This window comes from Protopterus annectens, chromosome 3.part0 (genome assembly GCF_019279795.1).
Source record: "Protopterus annectens isolate FY-2018-M chromosome 3.part0, PAN1.0, whole genome shotgun sequence".
Taxonomy (NCBI): domain Eukaryota; kingdom Metazoa; phylum Chordata; order Ceratodontiformes; family Protopteridae; genus Protopterus; species Protopterus annectens.
This window is the reverse complement of record NC_056731.1, coordinates 1,213,345,005-1,213,364,590: the sequence shown is the minus strand read 5'-3', so window position 1 is coordinate 1,213,364,590 and position 19,586 is coordinate 1,213,345,005. Positions and strand designations below refer to the sequence as shown.

The window sequence follows — 19,586 nt, the reverse complement described above, 5'->3', positions numbered from 1 at the left end:
ATCTGTAATGTCTGAGTCATCCAAAGAATCATCAGAGGACACTGGCTCGGGGGGCTCTGCTCTAGGTCTCTTTTCTGGGGGCTGAGAGGCCCTGTCTGGGTGAGACTGGGATCCCCTAATTAAGGATATTAAATCCTCTGCCAGAGTAAGCATTTGTGAACTAGAAGTGGGCCTGTGTGAGGGGGGCTTAACAGGCACTGATTTAACAGTTTTGGCTGCTTTAGCCCTGGCAAAGGCCTTAATAGACATGGCTGCAGGAGGCCTAGCAACACCACGTGCTGGGGTAGAGACATCCAAAGGGATGGTGTCTGATAAATCACTAGGAACCACAGTAGTAGGCAAAACTTCTGAGGCCGATTCAACTAAGGTAGCAGGAGCCTCAGTAGTAGTCATGGATTCGGCTGAAGATTGACCGGTTTTCTCGGTTTCGGCCGAAACCGAGACACTCGCTGCTTGCTTAACCGTGGTTTCGGCCGAAACCGCGGACCGCGAGTGTCGGTCTTTTCTTTGCGTTTTTAACAATTTGGGTAGTCGGAGGATCCGGCGGCATAATGTACGCAAAATCTGAGCCGAAAAACTGTTCAGCAAACTCCGACCGACGCCTAAGCGTTCGTCGGTTGAAGGAAGCACAGGCCGAACAGGCTGCTACGTCGTGGTCTGGGCCTAAGCAAGGCAGGCAGTAAGAGTGGAAATCTTTATGAGGTATTTGTTTCCCACAAGTTAAACAGTTATTGACTTTTTCTGACATCGGCTGAGGCAAGAAAGAGTCCCCAACGGGGTACTTAGCTTTTAGAAGTCTTTGAAGTAGTATTCGGTAGTAGTAATCTCTGGATCTGACCGACCGGCACTTGCGAACAGCTTCTGCTTCGAGCGCCACGCGGCAAGAAAGACTGAGGAAAATGGCGTCGGCTGATGCCTTTATACCCGAAGACCAGCAGAGATGACATCGGGTGAAGTGCGACATCAGCCGAAGCCGGACCCAGACTTTGGAATCCGGCCGACCGAAGGGCTGCCTGACGACAGGACAACCCATTTGTTATGACTGCAGATGCATCCTTGAAGGACATCACTGAAGCTTCCCACTCTCTACCTATCAATACTGTCTTCATCTCTTATTTTGGAGAGCTGAAATTAAATGGAGAACCTTTCCTCCCTCCCCAAGGAGTGTAAATACTCCTTGTGTTAATGCCATGATTTTCTTATAATAATGTTTGTGAATTTTAAGCTCAGGGAACAAAGCATTTTGTTGTTAAATGTTGCCCAAAACTCACAATTGGAGACCTTGTGGTTCTCCTTCACACAAAAAAAGCCACTGCAAATGATAATTTGTAGACTTCTAAAAGCACATTTATTAACGTTTTCTGTGGAGACCTCAGAAAAAGTACAGTTTTGTACCTACCATAAATGTAGATGTCCGATAGGTATGCATCTGCAGTCATCACATATGGGTTGTCCTGCCTCAGGCAGCCCTTCGGTCAGCCGGATTCCAAAGTCTGGGTCCGGCGTCGGCTGATGTCGCACTTTCCCCGACGTCAGAGCGCCTGGGGTATAAAAGCATCAGCCAACACCATCTTCCTCAGTTTTTCTTGCCCCAGATGCCAGGTGCCCTCTAAGGAAGGCTAAATTTGGAGAGATGCATTTAAAAATCCAAACATGCACAATAATATAAAAACAAATACACCATAATAGATCCCCCCAGCTAGCTATAAGAGGGGTAAGTACCCAAGAAATACCACATAGGGGAAGAAGGGAGGGTAAACCTGACTGCAGATGCATACCTATCGGTCATCTACATTTATGGTAGGTGCAAAACTGTACTATGTCCTTCAAGGATGCATCTGCAGTCATCACATATGGGTAGAATACCATAGCCAATCTGGGGGTGGAGGAACTATGTAAAGGATGGTGTAGCTAAAATGCCCTGCAGGACTGCCGTAGCAAAGCCTGCTCTGGATCTGGAATATAAAGGTAAATTGTAATGCTTAGCAGAGGTATGCACGGAGCTCCATGTAGCAGCTTCTAAAATGTCCTTGGTAGCCACCCTTCTTAAGAAGGCTGTGTAGGTGGCTGTGGCTCTCGTGCAATGATGTCTAATGTTAGCTGGCACAGTTTTTCCATGAAAGGAGTAACAAAAACGAATGCAATTCCCTATCCATTTTGAAATTATCTGTTTGGAAATTGCTTTTCCTTGCAGCATATGCTACCAACAGCTGGTCAGTTTTTCTGTAACCTTTAGTTCTGTCCAAGTAGTAGCGCAACTGTCTGTGTATGTCCATGGTGTGCAGAAGTTTCTCCCCTTTGTTTTGTGGGTTTGGAAAGAAGGTAGGCAGGTGAATAGCTTGATTTAATGAAACCCTGGATACTACCTTTGGCATAAATGTAGGATTGGTTCTCAATGAAACTCTGTCCTGATGAAAAATAAGGAATGGCTGTACTGCCATAAGGGCCTGTAACTCAGATACTCTTCTTGCTGAGGTTATGGCCAGAAGGAAAGCAGTCTTCCAAGACAGGAACTGTAGTTCTGCAGATGCTGCTGGTTCAAAGGGAGGCAGTGTTAGTTTTTCCAACACGAAGTTAAGGTCCCAAGTAGGTAGAGGTGGTTTCCTTGGAGGACTGATGTTTTTGATTCCTCTTAGAAACTGTCTTAGGAGAGGATGAGAAAAGACAGGTGGATCAGTATTGTACTCTGCTGAAATTGCTGAAGCATGAATTTTAATGGAAGAGTAAAACAGACCACTGTGGAACATTTCTGCCAAGTATTCCAAGATATGTGCCATGTTCATCACTGTCGCATCTAGGCCCTTTGTTGTGTTCCAAATGTGAAACCTTTTCCATTTTGCTGAATATGCCTTTCTTGTGGAAGGCCGGCGAGCTTCCATAATAATATCTTTCAGTCTCTGGGATAGCTTGTCCTGAGGAGGAGTCAAGGTATTTTCCAGGCTGTTAGTTGTAAGGTTTTCAGGTTGGAATGCAGAGTTTTGTAATTGTGCTGTGTCAGTAGAAGTGGCCATAGAGGAAGAGGCCATGGTTTCGTGCATGACAGGCTCTTTAACAGTGGGTACCAGTGCTGTCTTGGCCAGTCCGGAGCTATCAGAATCACTTTTGGCTGCTCTGTCCTGATCTTCAGTAAAACCTTGGTCATTAATGGGAGAGGTGGAAATGCATACACTGTTAGAGTTCTCCAGCTGAAAGAGAGGGTGTCCACTTTCCATGCTTGTGGGTGGTGTGCCCTTGAGCAGAATTTCTTCAGTTGATGATTGTGGGGGGAGGCAAAAAGATCTAAGTCTGGCCTCCCCCATGATTGTGTTATCTGTAGAAAGATGTCTGGGTGCAGCACCCATTAGTGTGCATCCATGACATTTCTGCTTAAGCTGTCCGCCAGTATATTGTCTTTCCCTGGCACAAACTGGGATTGTAGCTGTATATTGAGTTTCAAGGAAAGTTCCCATAGATTCATTGCCAGCCTGCAAAGAGGATAAGAATGGGTGCCTCCTTGCTTGTTTATGTACCACATAACCGTGGTGTTGTCTGTCCTTATTAGCAGATGGCCATGATGCAGAAAGGGTTTGAAGGCTTCGACTGCATGTATCACTGCCAGCATTTCCTTTTGGTTTATGTGCATGCGTAGCTCTTTTTGTGACCATAGACCTTGAATGCATCTGCCCTCCATGTGCGCTCCCCATCCGTGGTCTGAAGCGTCTGTTGTAATGGTTTGGCTGGCTATTGGTTTGCTGAAAGGCAGACCTCTGTTTGACTGGCTTGCTTGAGCCCACCACAGAAATTCCTTTTGAAGGCATGGAATGAGTGGTATCAAAGTTTCCAGGCTGTGACTGTGCTGAGTCCATAAACTCCTTAGGTACCATTGTAGTTTCCTCATATGTAGTCTTGCTTGTGGAATCAGAAGGATGCAAGAAGCCATGTAACCCAGGGCCTGCAGGATTTTCCTTGCAGTCAGCTGGGTTTGTCTTGTCAGACTTTTGAAGTAATCTGGTAGTTGACTTTGTTTTTCTTCTGTGAGGAAGGCCATTTGGGTGGTTGTATCTAGATCTGCACCCAGAAAGGTTATTCTTTGGGATGGAACAAGTCTTGATTTGTGAAAGCTGACTGTACATCCCAAGGCCTGAAGTAGGTGGATGGCATAATTCAAGTGTTTTACCAAAGTTTGTCGGCTGTCCGCTTGTATAAGGCAGTCGTCCAGATATGGGTATATTTGAATCCCCTGAAGTCTGCAGTGTGCAATTACTGATGCCAGGCATTTCGTGAATAGTCTGGGCGCAGTAGATAAGCCAAAGGGCAATGCTGAGAATTGATAATGCTCTGACCCTGCAAGAAATCTGAGGTGTCTTCTGCAACTTTGTCTGATAGGGACATGCAGGTATGCCTCCTTGAGGTCTAGAGTTACCAGCCAAGACCCCTTGCCCAGCATGGGAAGGAGCTGCTGTAGAGTCAGCATTTTGAACTTTGGCACAATGAGATAAGTATTCAGTGCGGACAAGTCGAGAATAGGCCTCCATTGTTTTTCTTTTCTTGGAACAAGGAATAGTCTGGAATAAAATCCTTGGCCTTGTTCTGAGAGAGGAACCTTTTCTATAGCTTTCATTTGCATTAAGCTGGAAATTTGTTTCAAAGCCTCTGCCCTTTGATTCGGTGGCGGGTCTGGCATGCCCTTTCTTTTTGGTAATGTGTGGAAATGAAACCTGTATCCTTTGTCTATTATTTGTAGTGTCCATTTGTCCCTTGTAATGCTTTGCCAATTTTCTGAGAATAAAGAAAGCTTTCCGCCCAAAGGTGCTTCCAATTGAGCCCTGGTTGGCGGTGTCAAAGTAAAGTCATTGAGCCTGTCCTTGTGCAGCAGTTGAAGGTCCTGCATTACCTCTCTGGTTGGGAGGCTGCCATTGACGTCCTCTGTAGGAGCCTCTAGCTTGCCCTCTACCTCTGGCACGCCTGTTCTTGCCTCTCTGAAACCTCTCTGTGTCTGGAAAGGACCAATTCTTGGAAGGCCAATTCCTTCTGAATCCTGGTGGTTGTACTTGGAGAAAATCCTTGACTGTTTGTACGGATTTTGCCTTTTCTTCAAATTTCTTTAGGACCTCCTAAGCCGTGGAGCCAAACAACTTTTGCTTTTCCAGAGGAGCATCCAGCAGCTTTGCTTTAACATGGTCTGGCAGAGATTGTTCCTTCAGTCAAGCATGCCTACGTATGACTGCGCCAGTCATAGCTGACCTACATGAAGCTTCCAATGCATCATAACCACATTGCAAGAAATGGTTGCTAACCTGTTGTGAGTTATGTACCAGATCCTGAAGTGACTTGCGGTCTAGGGGGTCAGGTGAAGACAGTTTTTTATGCAATTCATCTAACAAATACTCTTGGTACTGTATCATATGAAATTGACAATTTAATGCCCTCATAGAAAGAGTAGCAGAAGTATACACTTTTTTACCCCATCTCTCTAAAGCTCTGGACTCCCTTTCAGAGGGGAGAGGATTTTTAGCAGTGGCAGCTGCAACCCCTTTAGGGCCCTGGGAAATAGTTTCTGGATCAGCAGAGTGGGTCTTGTAAAGGTAAAGATGTGAGTCCGGGACCCTCTAGTACCTATCGGGTTTGGCAGGAGCCGGAGGGAGAGAATCAGGGGTTGTGCTAGAGTCAGAGTACACATCATCAGTGACATTCAAAACAGGAGGAATAGCTAAAGGCCTATGCTGAGGCAAATGTAAAAAGGTCCTTAATCTTTTCCTGGAATCAGAGAATTCCTGGCCCTGCCATTGGAAAGGCTCTCTCATGGTGTGTAGTGTCTCCCCAAAGGAAAACTCTTCAGGAGGGGAGGCCGAGGGAATAGATTCCTCTGCATCAGAATCCTCGTAGGCCAAAAAAGCCTCCTCCTGGTGGTCCGAGAGAGCAGAGCCATCAGAGGCCTCATCTGAGGAGTGGGGATCAGAGGGCTCAACCCTGGGTCTTTTGTCTGGAGGAGGTTGAGAGCCCCTGTCCAGATGAGGTTGAGAGCCCCTAATCCTCTGCTAAGCTTAGAATCTGTGAACCAGTAGAGGGTCCCTGAGGGATAACCTTGGGAGGCAAAGCTTTTGAGAGTTTAGCAGCTTTAGCCCTGGAGAATGCCTTAATGGACATGGATGCAGGAGGCCTGGCTGCACCACGTGCTGGTGTAGATTTGTCTACAGGAATGGTGTCGGAAGGTTCCAGGACACCAGTTTCTGTTGGAAATTCAATAACAGACTCAGCCGGGGCATCCGGGACCGAGGTAGTCGGTTGAGCGGTTTCGGTAATTGGAAGTACCAAGGACTCGGTTTCAGCCGAGACAGAGACACTCACGGTAGGCCTGGCCGTGGTTTCAGCCGAAACCACAGCCCGCGTGTGTCGGTCCTTGTCCTTCCGTTTCTTAACTAAATGAGAAGTCAGAGTCTCTGACGGCATCTTATACGAAAAACTAGCCCCAAAAAATTCCTCTGCAAACTCCGCCCGACGTCTAAGAGTGCGTCGGTTGAAGGAAGCACAGGCTGAACAGGCCGAGACGTCGTGGTCTGGGCCTAGACAGGGTAGGCAGTAAGAGTGGAAATCCTTATGAGGTATTTGTTTCCCACAAGTTAAACAATTATTAACTTTATCTGACATTGGCTGAGGCAAGAAAGAGTCCCCAGCGGGGTACTTAGCTTTTTAAAGTCTTCGGTAGCTGAATTACAGGAGCTGGCCGACCGGCACTTGCGAACTGCTTCTGCTTCGGGCACCACGCGGCAAGAAAGACTGGGGAAGATGGCGTCGGCTGATGCTTTTATACCCCAGGCACTCTGACATCGGGGAAAGTGCGACATCAGCCGACGCCGGACCCAGACTTTGGAATCCGGCCGACCGAAGGGCTGCCTGAGGCAGGACAACCCATATGTGATGACTGCAGATGCATCCTTGAAGGACATCACCAAGCCACACAAGAACCTAGTCACAAACACCAACAGAATTTTAAGCAAAATCAACAAGTCTGTAACACTCAGCTTCTTCAAAGTGGGTACCTAATACGCTCTGGAAGCTGCCAAAAAGGGACAAATAGATGAAGAACTTACCCTGGTCACTTCGGTTAGCAAAAAGAAACTGAAAACTGCACAAGCTGTTCTCTTACCTTTAAGCTGGACTGACATTCTGCACTATAAGGCAAGTCCAGCTCCACTATGGAACCTCCAGAAGCTTTAGAAATCAGACAAGAAGGAAGGATGTTGGACTGCAGCTAATGCTCACATACAAAGCGTCAAACTACTAATAACTTATCTATACCATTAACTGCTAGTCTGTAGTTCCTGTCATGGCAGTCTCATCTTATGGACATTGCTTCTATAAAATCAGACTCTCTGACAATCTAGGAAAAGTTCTTAGTAATTTCTTAAAATTTGCTAAATTTTTTACAGCATAAAACTACATAGGTTTCAGAAGCTTCTGAAAAGTGAACTCTCCAAGTCTGTTTATTAGACGGAAGTCACATATAACTTGGATTTTTTTTTTTTTTAATTATGTCTTTTTTCTTTAATTCTCTGTGATGTGGCTACCAAAAGTTTTGCATGGAAACAAAAACAACTTAAAAACTAGTTGCATAAAGCAGTGACATCAGGAAATGCAAAACAGATTTATTTTACTCACCTCTCTATATAGGATACAGACAGATCAGAGGTATTTTTCAGTTTCTTTTCAATGTTGGCAATCTCTGTTTGCAGAAATTTGACCTTCTCAGAATCATTCATTTGACTTATCGCATTAAGGTATCTATCCTTATTCAAATTGAAATCCTTGCTAATGGCAGTAACCTCACTTCGGACAGTCTGTTAAAATAAAGGATATGTCAGCAAACGATTATCCATTTATTCAAAAATTCTAAATCTGCCTCCACTTGTACTGGTAAGATCATGTACTAGTTTATTAAAAAAGCTTTTTCTTCAATTTGTCTGTGTCATAGTCTGAGACAACTTCTTTACACACACTCCCTCAAATTCGGATTCTCACTGCCAGTGAGACATCTGTTAGTAAGACAGAAACGTATTCTCTTAAGAAAACTACAACATGCCATTGCACTGCAATTCATCCTGCCTTCCTGTTTTTCCACAAAGCAGTAGAATACCTAGTTGCCCTAATGGAATGGCCATTACAGCTTCAGGTGTCTTTCTTCCATGATGACTGTAACAAAAAAGGGATACACAGTGAGAGATCCTTTCGGAAATGGTCTGATTGCAGACAGGTTTCAGCAAAGGTTACAAACAGTTGGTCAGATTTTCTGATAGATTTTGCTTTGTCCAGACAGTAGGTAGCTGCCTATGGATGTCTGAGACAAGCAGAATCCCCACACTTTGTCGGTTTGGAGAGAAGATAGGCAGATGTATTGCTTGATTTAAAAAGGCATCAGTCACCATATTGGGCCTAAAGGAAAGACTGTTCCTGAGAGAGGGACTTCTGTCAGAGAGGAAGATGATAAAAGAGGTTCCACTGCCACGACAGCCTGGAGTTTCTGAAACTATCCTAGCTGAAGTGATAGCTAGTAAGCAGGCAGTCTTCCATACCAGGAATTTTAAATCTGAAGGGTTGGTTCAAAAGAAGGAAGTGTAAGACTTTCTAGGACAAAGGTTAGGTCACAGGGTGGTGTACAAAGTCTCCTGGGAGGTCTGATGTGGATGACCCCTATAAGGAGCTGTTTGACCAGCAAATGAAAAGATTGGGGTGTGGGCAGGAAAGTAGGCTGAGATACCTGAAACCTGAATTTTTATCGATGAGTAAGAAAGACCTTTGTCACAGATTTTCCAGATAGGACCAGCTGACAAGGATGTAGGCCCTGATGGGGTCCTAATTAGGCTGTGCACACCAAGTTGGAAAACCATTCCACTTTCTTGCACAGGGTTTCCTGGAGCTAGGCCATCTGGTTTTCCTTAGGATGTCCTGTAGCTGCTTATGTAGGGAGAGCCCCCCCCCCCCGGGTTAAGGTATCCTTCAAGCTGAGACAGAGAGCTAAGGTATCCCCTAAGGTGATAGATACAGGGTTTTTGCAGGTTGGCGAGTATGATGTGTCCCTTGTTCTGAGTGACAAGGTGAGGAGTCTGAGGTAATATCCAAGGATAGTACTGGTTAGGCTAAAAATAAGGTACCAGTGTTGCCTTGGCTAATCTGGAGCTGTAAGTATGACCTGGGCGCTCTTCTCTGACTTTTTGGAAAACCTTTGGAAGTAGGGGAATTGGTAGAAAGGCATAAATGAATAAGCCTGTCCATGAGGTCCATCTGTGGGATCCCCCATTCTTTGGCTTTGCTGAGATTGACTTCCTGATGCAACGGCTATTTATGGGTGTCTAAAGGCTTCTGCTGAGTTGGTCTACCCATTGGCTGAGCACACCCAGGTGGTATTGAGCCAACAGGTGCCAACCCATGGAGTGAGCTGTGATTCCCACCCCTATAGCTAGGCAGCAAGGAGGGAAAGAATGGTTTTCCCTCTGTTTCTGTACTACATGACTGTGACATAGTTTGTATCCACAACTAGCATCTTTGGTTTCAATTTCTGTCGGAATGCTAGTAAAGCCCTTTGTGCTGCCAGAAGTTCCTTTACATTTATGTGCTTATTCACTTCCACTGGGTCTGTAACTGTTTGAACAGTTTGTGTCTCTGAGCCATCTGTGGTGGAGTGTGTTGCAAACTGAATGGCAGGCCTGGGTTTAGAGTGCAGGCCTTGGTCCACCATGCAAATTCACCTTTTAGGCCACGTATCAGCCTTATTTTGGCAGATGTTGGTTGTGCATGCTGGCTCCACACATTTCTGAGGTACCACTGTAACCTCCTCATGTGCAGCCTGGGCAGGGGAATAATTAGAATGAAAGAGGCCATGTAACCCAGTGTGTGTGGAGATACTCTCTGGCTGTAAGAATATTGCTGTCCATAACTTTTTGAAAGCAATTGGTCAGGAAGGATACCCTGATTGGAGACAGGAAGGTCTTTTGAAGGGTAGAATCCAGTAGGGCCCCTTAGAAAGTATTCTGGTTGTGAGTAGAGTATGGGATTCTTGATCACTTATGGTGAATCCCAGGAAAGTAAATATGAACTGGGTGGATGTCAAGTCTTTATTGAGTAGTGCCAGGCTTGTGAACCGCAGGATCAATCTTCCAGGCAGGGGTAAATTTGTACCCCTTGTTTGTAGCAGTGGGCAATGAGTGGAGCTAAGAGTTTTGTGACTATCCTGGCAACATTAGCCTAGACAAAGGGCAGAGCACAAAACTGTAAATGTTTGGGACTTGGTTGAAAGCTCAAGAATCCTCAGCTTGATCCTTCGATGGGAATATGTAAGAATGCATGCTTTAAAATTGCAGTCTCCACGAAAGTCTTTGGGAAAAACATGGGCAAGAGTTAGTGAAGGGTCAGCATCCTGTACTTGGGAACCTCCAGGAGTAAGTAGACAACCCTGAACAGTGTTGAGGAAAAGCCTCTTCCTATTTGATGTAGAGGGACTGCTTCTACTGAGGCTTGTATACCTATAGTGTTACACCTAGTATTTCCATATGTGAAAGAACCTCTGCTTTTTGAGATGGTGATAAAACTGGAAAGCCTGAATGCTTTGGGGGTGTATAGCTTTGAGGTGATATCCCCTAGAAAGATATTTAGTACCCATTGGTCAGAAAAAAATGAGAGATCAGTTTTTCTGAGTAGTGCCAGTCTTTCTCCAAGTCTGAAAACAAGATGGGGGTGGGGGGTGGGAAGGGAGTGGGACATGCCATAAAAAAAAATCACAACTGCTCCCTATTAGGGACCCGAGTTGTGGAAGTCCCTGGTTTTGGGGAAGTAGAGTGCCCTTGCTTGGGTCCCTGGCATTGACTGCGGTCACCTTCCCTGTGGGCCTTTCATTGACCTGCTTTGGATTGGGAAGGAAAAGACAAGTGTTTAGTGGGATAGTGTCTACTGACACATAGGAGCTGTACCTGCAAAAAACAATCTTTGGCTGCCTGCATTGACTTAGCTCTGTCCTCCATTTGAGTACGACTTTTGCTTTAGGGCTGATGAGAAACCCCTTATCCAAGGGAGCATCCAAAAGATTGGATATAATATGCTCTGGGAGGGCTTGTTCCCCTAGCCATGCATACCTCCTAATGACCGATCCAGTGGTTGTGGCTATGCTGGCATCCTCCAAAGTATGAAATTCACAGTGTAAGGAATACTTGACCACTTGTGTGGTGGAGTTGCAAATGTCCAGTAATTCTTTAGATAAGTTCTTATTTTCAATGGTCAAAAGCTTTTGTCTCATCTGTTCCAGTAGTGTTTCTTGGTATTTTATTATGTGGAACAGGCAGTTTAATGCCCCCACAGAAGAGGGGCAGAAGTGTATACCATACTACCAAATCTATCAAGGGCTCTGCCCTCTTTATCAGTGGGTAGGGATTTCTGGATGTGCTGGTTCTAGCACCCTTGGGTCCAGGAATGACAGCCTCTGGGTCTGCTGAAGGGTTTTTAAAAAAGGTGCTTATGTAAATCCATAACCCTGTAGAATTTGTCAGATTTCCTAGGTGCAGGAGGAAGGGAATCTGTTTTTCTGGAAAACACCAACCACCTCCAAACTAGGGGAACAGCCAGGGGTTTATGTTCTTGGAGGTGGAGAAATTCCAGACTCTTTTCTTATATTGAGGATAGTCCTGCTCTTCGCAATGAAAATGACTCCCCAAGGAATGTAAGGTTTCCCAAAGGATAGATCCTCAGGAAGGGAGGCAAATGGCAAAGTTTCCTCTGAATCAGACACTTCAAAGGATGCCAAACAGGGATCCTCTTCAAAGACTGAGACCTCTTGGTCAGAGTCCAGCATAGTCTCAAAAGGATCAGTAAGAACCACTGGGGCTGAATCTCTTTTCCTTTTTTTCTGAGAGGGGCTCAGGGGGGAGAATGTATGCCCCTAACCAGGGAAAGAAGATTCTCTGCCAGTTTAACCAAATCCTGCTGATAAGCCTGAGGCTGGGAGCTGGTAGGGCTGGAATGGAAACAAGATGTCTTCCTAGGAAGTGAGGAGCATGTGGATGACATCTGAGTACCTTAAAGCAACAGTAGGCTTTGCTACACTTGCCGGACGTTGGGCTTCCATGGCAGGGGAATCCCATATGTTAGGAGTACTGCAGTGGTGAAGGCAAGGACATCTACTGTTATTGTAAGATTTTACACAACCATACTTTTGCAGTAGTGAACGTTCAGTAAAGTGATATAGACCCAAGGCATTCATTCTATGAAGAACTTCCACCAGACAAGAAAACTAATCTGACAAAAGTTTTTCCCAAAATAAAAGAACATTGCTGGAGATTAAAAAAAAACATACACAGACACGTGTGCACACTTATATATGCATATGTGTGTGTGTGTGTGTGTATATAAATATATATATATATATATATATATACATACATACATACATACACACGCAAAAAACACGTATAAATATACACACACATTTATTTATATATATATATATATATATATATATATATATACACACACACACACACACACACACACACACACACACACACACACACACATATATGGGTACATGACATTTCTTCTGTGACACATTTAATCTATATAAAAAAGTCACAATTGATCTAAAACGCATTTCATCGAAAACACAAATGACTGAATCACATTTTATAGAAAAGTGTGCAAGGTTACATAACATCACTGCTGGTGTGGTTTTGAATGACAGAAATTACAAATCAGCCTGATCACAATTTGTACCTTGCTAATGCCTACTGTTATGCTGTAGTTCTGTCTCTAGAAGTTTGTGTTTGTGTGCCAGGAGTGATTCACTGCGCCAGGAGTTCTTTTTTTCCACAGTTGTGTGACTGTGGAGTTACTAAATGTAAGTAAGGGGGGGTTGCCACCATGGGGGGGGGGGCTGCAAGGGGGTTCCCACCCCCCCTGACAAAAAAACATTGTGGAAAATGATACAACTAAGCCTGTTTACATTAGATGTGTGTTAGACACATTTTTAAGATATTTTGTGATTAGATGAAAAACTTCTTAGATAAAAATTAGTGCACTCATGTGTGTGTGTGTGTGTGTGTGTGTGTGTGTGTGTGTGTGTGTGTGTGTGTGTGTGTGTGTGTGTGTCTAAAGACACACACTTAAAACAGATTCGACTTGGATGCACTCTTCCATCCATGGTGCTGCATACTAAGAGAGAGATTCTAATCTCTAACAAAGAGATCGACTTAATGTGTGTGTCGTTATAAGCTGGACTAGAATGCTGGATGAAAGTCCTGTTTCTTTGAAAAATTATGGGCTTTCTTTTACTACACAGTAACTAGTTAGTACAATATTTGCACAAATTACTTTGTAGTGTAACAATACAAAATCTTCCCAATTTTTTTTTTTTTTTTTGCTACCAATTTAAATGTGTCTCAAAACTGAGTATCTTCAAAACCTGAAAATGTGCACTTCATTAAGGGTACTAAGTATATAACAACTGCAGTTAATGTTTATTAATAAAAACTTCATTTCAAGACAAGAAGCACAAAAATATCCTGGTGGGTCTAGTCTTAGGTAACACTGGGAAAGAATAAGGAAAGGAAGGGATCAACCCACATACACATTTATACTGTATGATAATATGATAGGAATCATCAAAGTGAAAGCAGTTGGGCTGTCACTAGCTGAGACTTGTGTGCTCAGCTGTGCTGCAGTCAACTAAAGATGGACTCTTGTGCTCAGCTGGGCTGTCACCATCTAAAAATGGACTCTTGTGCCCAGCAGGATTACCTGGATGACAAAAAGTATGCTGCAAGTTGCTAAGGGATATTCAGAGAGTATGATCCACAGAATAAGATTACATCCATATGACCTTTAGTAACTGAAAGCTTTTGGTTCTTATCCACTACTTACCAAGCCAGACATGCAATAAAATGATGCCCATTAAAGGCTGTTGCAAGCCTTGGTTCTATGTTATCACACTATGATGCCAATGGAGCAGACACTACATATTAATCTAGGATGTTTATCTTTCAAAACTTTCTAAATAACTTCACTGAGCAAGTCGCAGGATGCATTTTAATCAAAAATGAAACATGTTCAATAGTTAAATGAACAAGAAAGTCAAAAACAATATACTCATTCCCCTTGCAGGATATACACACACACACACACATACACACACACACACACACACACACACACACACACACACACACACACACACACACATATTTAAGTACATCTAGTAATGCATCAAATGGGAACATGAAAAGCCTACTTCTATTACCAGTGTTTGTGTATTGCTGCTTATCTAATAACATACTCAATATGAAATGGGGCTCCAATATTCGTCAGCAACATCATAGCAAAGGGTCTCTACTTAAAGAAACATCATGACAGTATCTTCCAGACCTTCCAGAACAAAAAACAGAACAAAACAGCTGAATTGTTATCGGCCAGTGGTTCGACATATGGCAAAAACAAATTTCTAAAATTTCATCTGTGAAGCTTCAGAAACAGAATACTGACAACCTTTTATGACTGCATTACAGACAAACAGGGCATTACATACCTCCATCTCACTTATTCTTCCAGAGCAATCCCTAACGGCATCAACATTTAGGGGGATGTGAATCCAGTTCAACATGTTGCGGTCATAGGTCTCCAAATTCCCACGTAACTTCTGCAACAGAAGTAGGATACTTTCTTGTGTTGTGACTCTCTGGGATCCGTACTCAACCTCATTCTCAGATGTCTTTATAATACCAGGTTTTACGCTACCAACACTTGTAGCTGTTGTTGTAGTAATAGCTACATATGTAATAACACAAATTCACAACAGTTAAACGTCATTTCACAGGCTGGAAGACAAAAGTACACTGGCAAGTCTCCTTAAAAGCTCTCAAGTTTTAAACATTTGATTAAAAGAAAACAACTACAGAATAAACAGTCACAATTACCACAAATACATATATTAGACAAGAAACTTTGATGTACAAAGGGGATGCCAATAAGTTCTAGCTTTCTGCATCTGTAAAACTTAAGTATATAGAGTTCCAAAAATGCCTCACTGACAAACCAGAAGGTAAAAAAACTTAGTTTCATACTTAACGGAAGCTCTAAAATCTGACACTACTGACATGCAAAATAAATATGCAATCAATAAAATAAACATGCAAACATATTAAACAAATAAAAGGCCTCTGCGAGGTGCTGCTGTTAAAAATTATTCCTCTTTTTCCCAAGCCACTTTTCAAAAGACTGTTATATTAGCTCTGTTCAAGACAAAGTGTCATTATGTATGTTTTCTCAGCATCACAGACCAGATTTACAGAACAAGCACTTGTAAGCCCAAAGTTTATGTTGCTACATACATTCAGTTATCATGCAAGAAAGTTACATCACAAAAGAAACAAGACATTAAGCCAGGCACACTGGCCAAAAAGAAAGGTGCCCATGTGTGTCACTGAAAAGGGGCTTACACATGGGAAGAAAGTACAGTTGTGCAAAATCTTACTGTAACAGTAAATGTCCTTCTCTCCACTGTTGCAGTATCCAAATCAGAAGGGATCTCTTGCCCTTGGCAGGCTGATGCTCGGCCAGTACACAAAAGCCTAACGATCTTTTATGTGCCACATGTCACAGTTATGCTTCCCATACAGAATGTAGGGAATAAAAGGGACATACAGACGCAGCTACTCAGAAATGACCTGCCCCAGAAGAAACAGTCTCCATAGGACAAAGGAGTACATGCATATACAGAAGAAAAAGGGGGACCTCAGCAAGGAGGGAATCTTAAAACAAAAACCAGAACAAACAAGACTGGGTTGGAGAGAGGAAGAGAATACTGCAAGATTGAAGAGAAGGACATCTACTGTTATGGTAAGATTTTGCACAACTGTACTATATCCTACTATATTACTGCAGCAATATCCAAAACAGAAGGGAAAATAAAACAGTTCAAGGAACAGAATGGGAGATGGAAGGCTGAGAAGAGCCCTCAACAAACCCACATAACATGGTTTCAGCAAAACCTGGTCTGGCCCTGGAAACCACATCCAACTGATAATGCTTACTAAATGTATGCAATGAAGACCAAGTAGAGCTTTAAGGATGGAACTGGTGTCCAGCCTCTTGAAGAAGACACCAGAAGAGGCAACAGCCCACCTGGAATGAGCTCTAACAGAAGTAGACGGAGATTTACCACGAAAAGAATAACAAAAGGAAATGGCTTTAGATGTCCAGGAGGAGATGGTTTGCTTAAATACTGCCAAACCCAATGTCCTGGGATAAAAGGAAACAAAAAGCTGATCAGACTTATGAATGGCCTTAGTTTTATCCAAATACTACCCGAGCTGTCTGTAAAAATCCAAGGTATGCAGGACCATCTCACTAGCAGGCTGAGATGAAAGGTAAAAGGAAGAAAGTTGTACTGATTGATTCAAGGGCAACTTATTTATTACCTTCGACATAAAAAAAGGATTAGTACAAAGTGACACCCTGTCTGTGTGAAAAAAAAGGAAGAATGGCCATAAAGAAACCCTCTGAGCAGAAATAAGAGCCAGCAACAAAAAAGTCTTCCAGGTCTAATGTTGCAAAGAAGCAGAATCTGCAGGCTCAAAAGGAGCCCAAATCAAATTTTCCACCACAAACTTGAGGTCCTAAGGAGGAGGAATATGTTTCCTTGGAGGCCTAACATGCAGAACACCTTGAAGAAACTGTTTGACCTCAAAACGACAAGTCAAAGGAGGTTTCAAGGGCAGGCAAGCAGAAATGACTGACAAGCCTTCAAGAAGAATATGCCAAGCCAGACTGGAGTAACTCACACAAATTAGGACCAGAGGGACCCCCACTGTAAAAGGGTCTTGGTCATGAGCATGGCACCAGGCAGAAAGAATTTTCCATTTGGACATAAAAGATTTTCTGGTTGAGAGTCTCCTTGCCTCCTGTAAAACCCTGAGAACGTCCTCAGAAAAGAGGTGCCTGAAAGGAATCAAACCCCTATCACCCACAGTGTCAAAGAGGCCCCTTGTCCTGTGTGAAAAGATACAACAGGTAAGATAAGTTGTGGTGACTGCCCCCAGCCAGATGCACTGAGAGGGGAACCAGTGCTGTCTTGGCCAAAAGGGACTCACTAGCAAAATTTTTGTAGAGTCCAGCTGAATTTTCTGCAGGATTCTTGGAAGTAGAGTATGAGGAGTGAAGGCATAAAGAAAAATCCTCTACCAAGGAAAAGAAAGGGTCTCCCATCTTCCAAGCCAAATAGCAAGAAGAAAGGGTTTCCGTCTTCCAAGCCAGATGGCAAGGCATTCTGGAATAAAAGAGAAGAAGCTTCCTGTTCTGACGGGGGGCAAAAAAATCTATTCGAGGAATACCCCACCGATGGACAATGTCCAGAAACACATCTCTGTGAAGCATCCACTCATGAGCATGTGTTTCTGACCTGCTCAGAGAGTCTGCCAATAGACTATTCTCTGAAGGAATATATACTGCCTGAAGAGTTAACTGGTAAGCGAGGGCCATCTCCCAAGCCTGAATAGCCATCTGCAGATGTAAGATTGTGTGCCTTCCTGGTTGCTGACATACCACATCACTGTGGTGTTCTGTGTCTACACCTTCAAGGAGCTTGAAGAGAACATGGAGCAAAAAGCTTGAACGGTCAGAATCAGAGCACTCATCTCTTTGTTGTTGATATGGTCTGACTTCTGATGGGAAAGCCAGAGACCCTGAGTTTTCAGATGACCAAAAGAAGCCCCCCACCCCATATTTCAGACACTGGTGAACAGCTCTTCAGAAGGGACTGGAGGCTGAAAGGGCCGGCCTGGATTGAGAGCAAACTGTTGAATCCGCCACTCAAACTACTTCTTTAGACAAGGAAGGAGAGGCACACTGAAATCCAGATGGTGACAATGCTGCAGCCAAAGTGACTTGAGGTACCAGTGATGCTTCAGCGTATGCAGTCTGGCAAGAGGAAGAATTGGAATAGCAGAGTCCATGAACCCCAGGGTCTGAAGAAACTCCCTGGCTGGTATGGCAGAAGAGAATGAAAGAAGGCTGTCAAAGACAAAACGTCTGGAGGTGGAAGACAGGCCAACATTGGCACTGTCTGAATCCTGCATCCCAGATACGCATGATCCTGACAGGGAATCAGAAAGTACAGTTGTGTACACTTACCATAAATGTAGATGTTCAAGTGTATTCACTGTTGCACTCAATCATTTGGGTTATCTGCTTGCAGTAGCCCTCAATCGGCCTGATTATCAAAGTCTTGGGTCCTGCGTCAGTTAGTCAGGGGTATAAAGCATGCAGCAGACACCATAACATCAGTTTTTATTGCCCCAGATATCAGGTGCCCCCTAACGAGAAGCAATTTTATATATATATATATATATATATATATATATATATATATATATATATATATATATATATATATATATATATATATATATACAAGGTTATACCTCCAACAAAAAAGAAAATACACCAAAAAACTTTTAAGCATAGTAAAGGAGAATAGAGGTATAGCCAAAAGAAGTCAGGGGGCTGGAAGGAGGGTAACCAGGACTGCAACAGTGAATACACTCGAACATCTACATTTATGGTAAGTGTACACAACTGTACTATGTTCTTCATGTTTCACTGTTGCAGTCATCACATTTGGGTAGGTTCCCAAAGCTAAGGATGGGAGGAGGAATTCAGATAGCATTAGGACCAGCTATAAGGCCCTGCAAGACTGCAGTGGCAAAGCCAGCTCTGGATTTAGAGAAAATTGGAAAATGGTAATGCTTGGTGAAAGTATGTACAGAACTCCAGGTAACAGCTTCTAGGATGTCCCTGGTAGGGACACCTCTGAGAAAGGCTGCAGAGACAGATGCAGCCCTGGTGGAGTGTGGTCTTATCCCCTGCGGGATAGGTTTTCCATGGTGCTTATAGCAGAAATGAATGCAATGGCCTATACATTTAGAAATGGTTTGCTTTGAAATAGCCTTCCCCTCTGTCCATGCAGCAAATGCCACCAGCAGTTGTTCAGATTTCCTTTGAGGTTTAGTCCTGTCCAAGTAAAATCTAAGTTGTCTGTGCACATCTAAGGAGTACAGTATCCATTCCCCTTTGTTCTGTGGATTAGAAAAGAAGGTTGGCAAATGAATGGACTGATTAAAAGCCACGCTGGATACTACCTTGGGCATGAAGGAGGGATTGGTCCTGAGGGACACCCTGTCCGCATGAAAGATGATGAAAGGCTCCACTGCCATAAGGGCCCGTAATTCAGATACCCTTCTTGCTGACGTGATTGCTAAAAGGAAGGCTGCTTTCCAAGAAAGGAATTTTAACTCTACACTTGCAGCTGGCTCAAAAGGAGGTAGAGTGAGTTTTTCCAATACAAAGTTAAGGTCCCAGGCTGGAGTTGGGGCTCTCCTGGATGGTCTTAAGTTTGTGGCTCCTCTGGGGAACTGCTTGAGCAGTGGATGAAAGAAGAGGGGTAGTTCTGTGTTGTAATGGGCTGAAATGGCTGAGGCATGAATTTTGATGGAGGAAAAAGAAAGGCCCTTTTGAAGCATCTCAGTTAAGTATTGAAGAATCTGAGGTAAATTGGGCGCTGCTGTGCCCATCCCTTG

At 43.6% G+C, this 19,586-nt stretch overlaps 1 protein-coding gene across 3 annotated transcripts in view; it reads right to left on the bottom strand.

The window, feature by feature from the left end:
* LOC122796716 (desmoplakin) overlaps positions 1 to 19,586 on the bottom strand; it is a 1,113,853-nt gene that overhangs the window by 443,735 nt on the left and 650,532 nt on the right. For all 3 annotated transcript variants that reach the window (XM_044065413.1, XM_044065414.1, XM_044065415.1), the window contains exons 15-16: positions 14,540 to 14,778; positions 7,639 to 7,817 (exon numbers count right to left, since the gene is read on the bottom strand). In XM_044065413.1, coding sequence (XP_043921348.1) covers positions 7,639 to 7,817; positions 14,540 to 14,778 — 418 coding nt within the window. The remainder of the gene's footprint in view (positions 1 to 7,638; positions 7,818 to 14,539; positions 14,779 to 19,586) is intronic.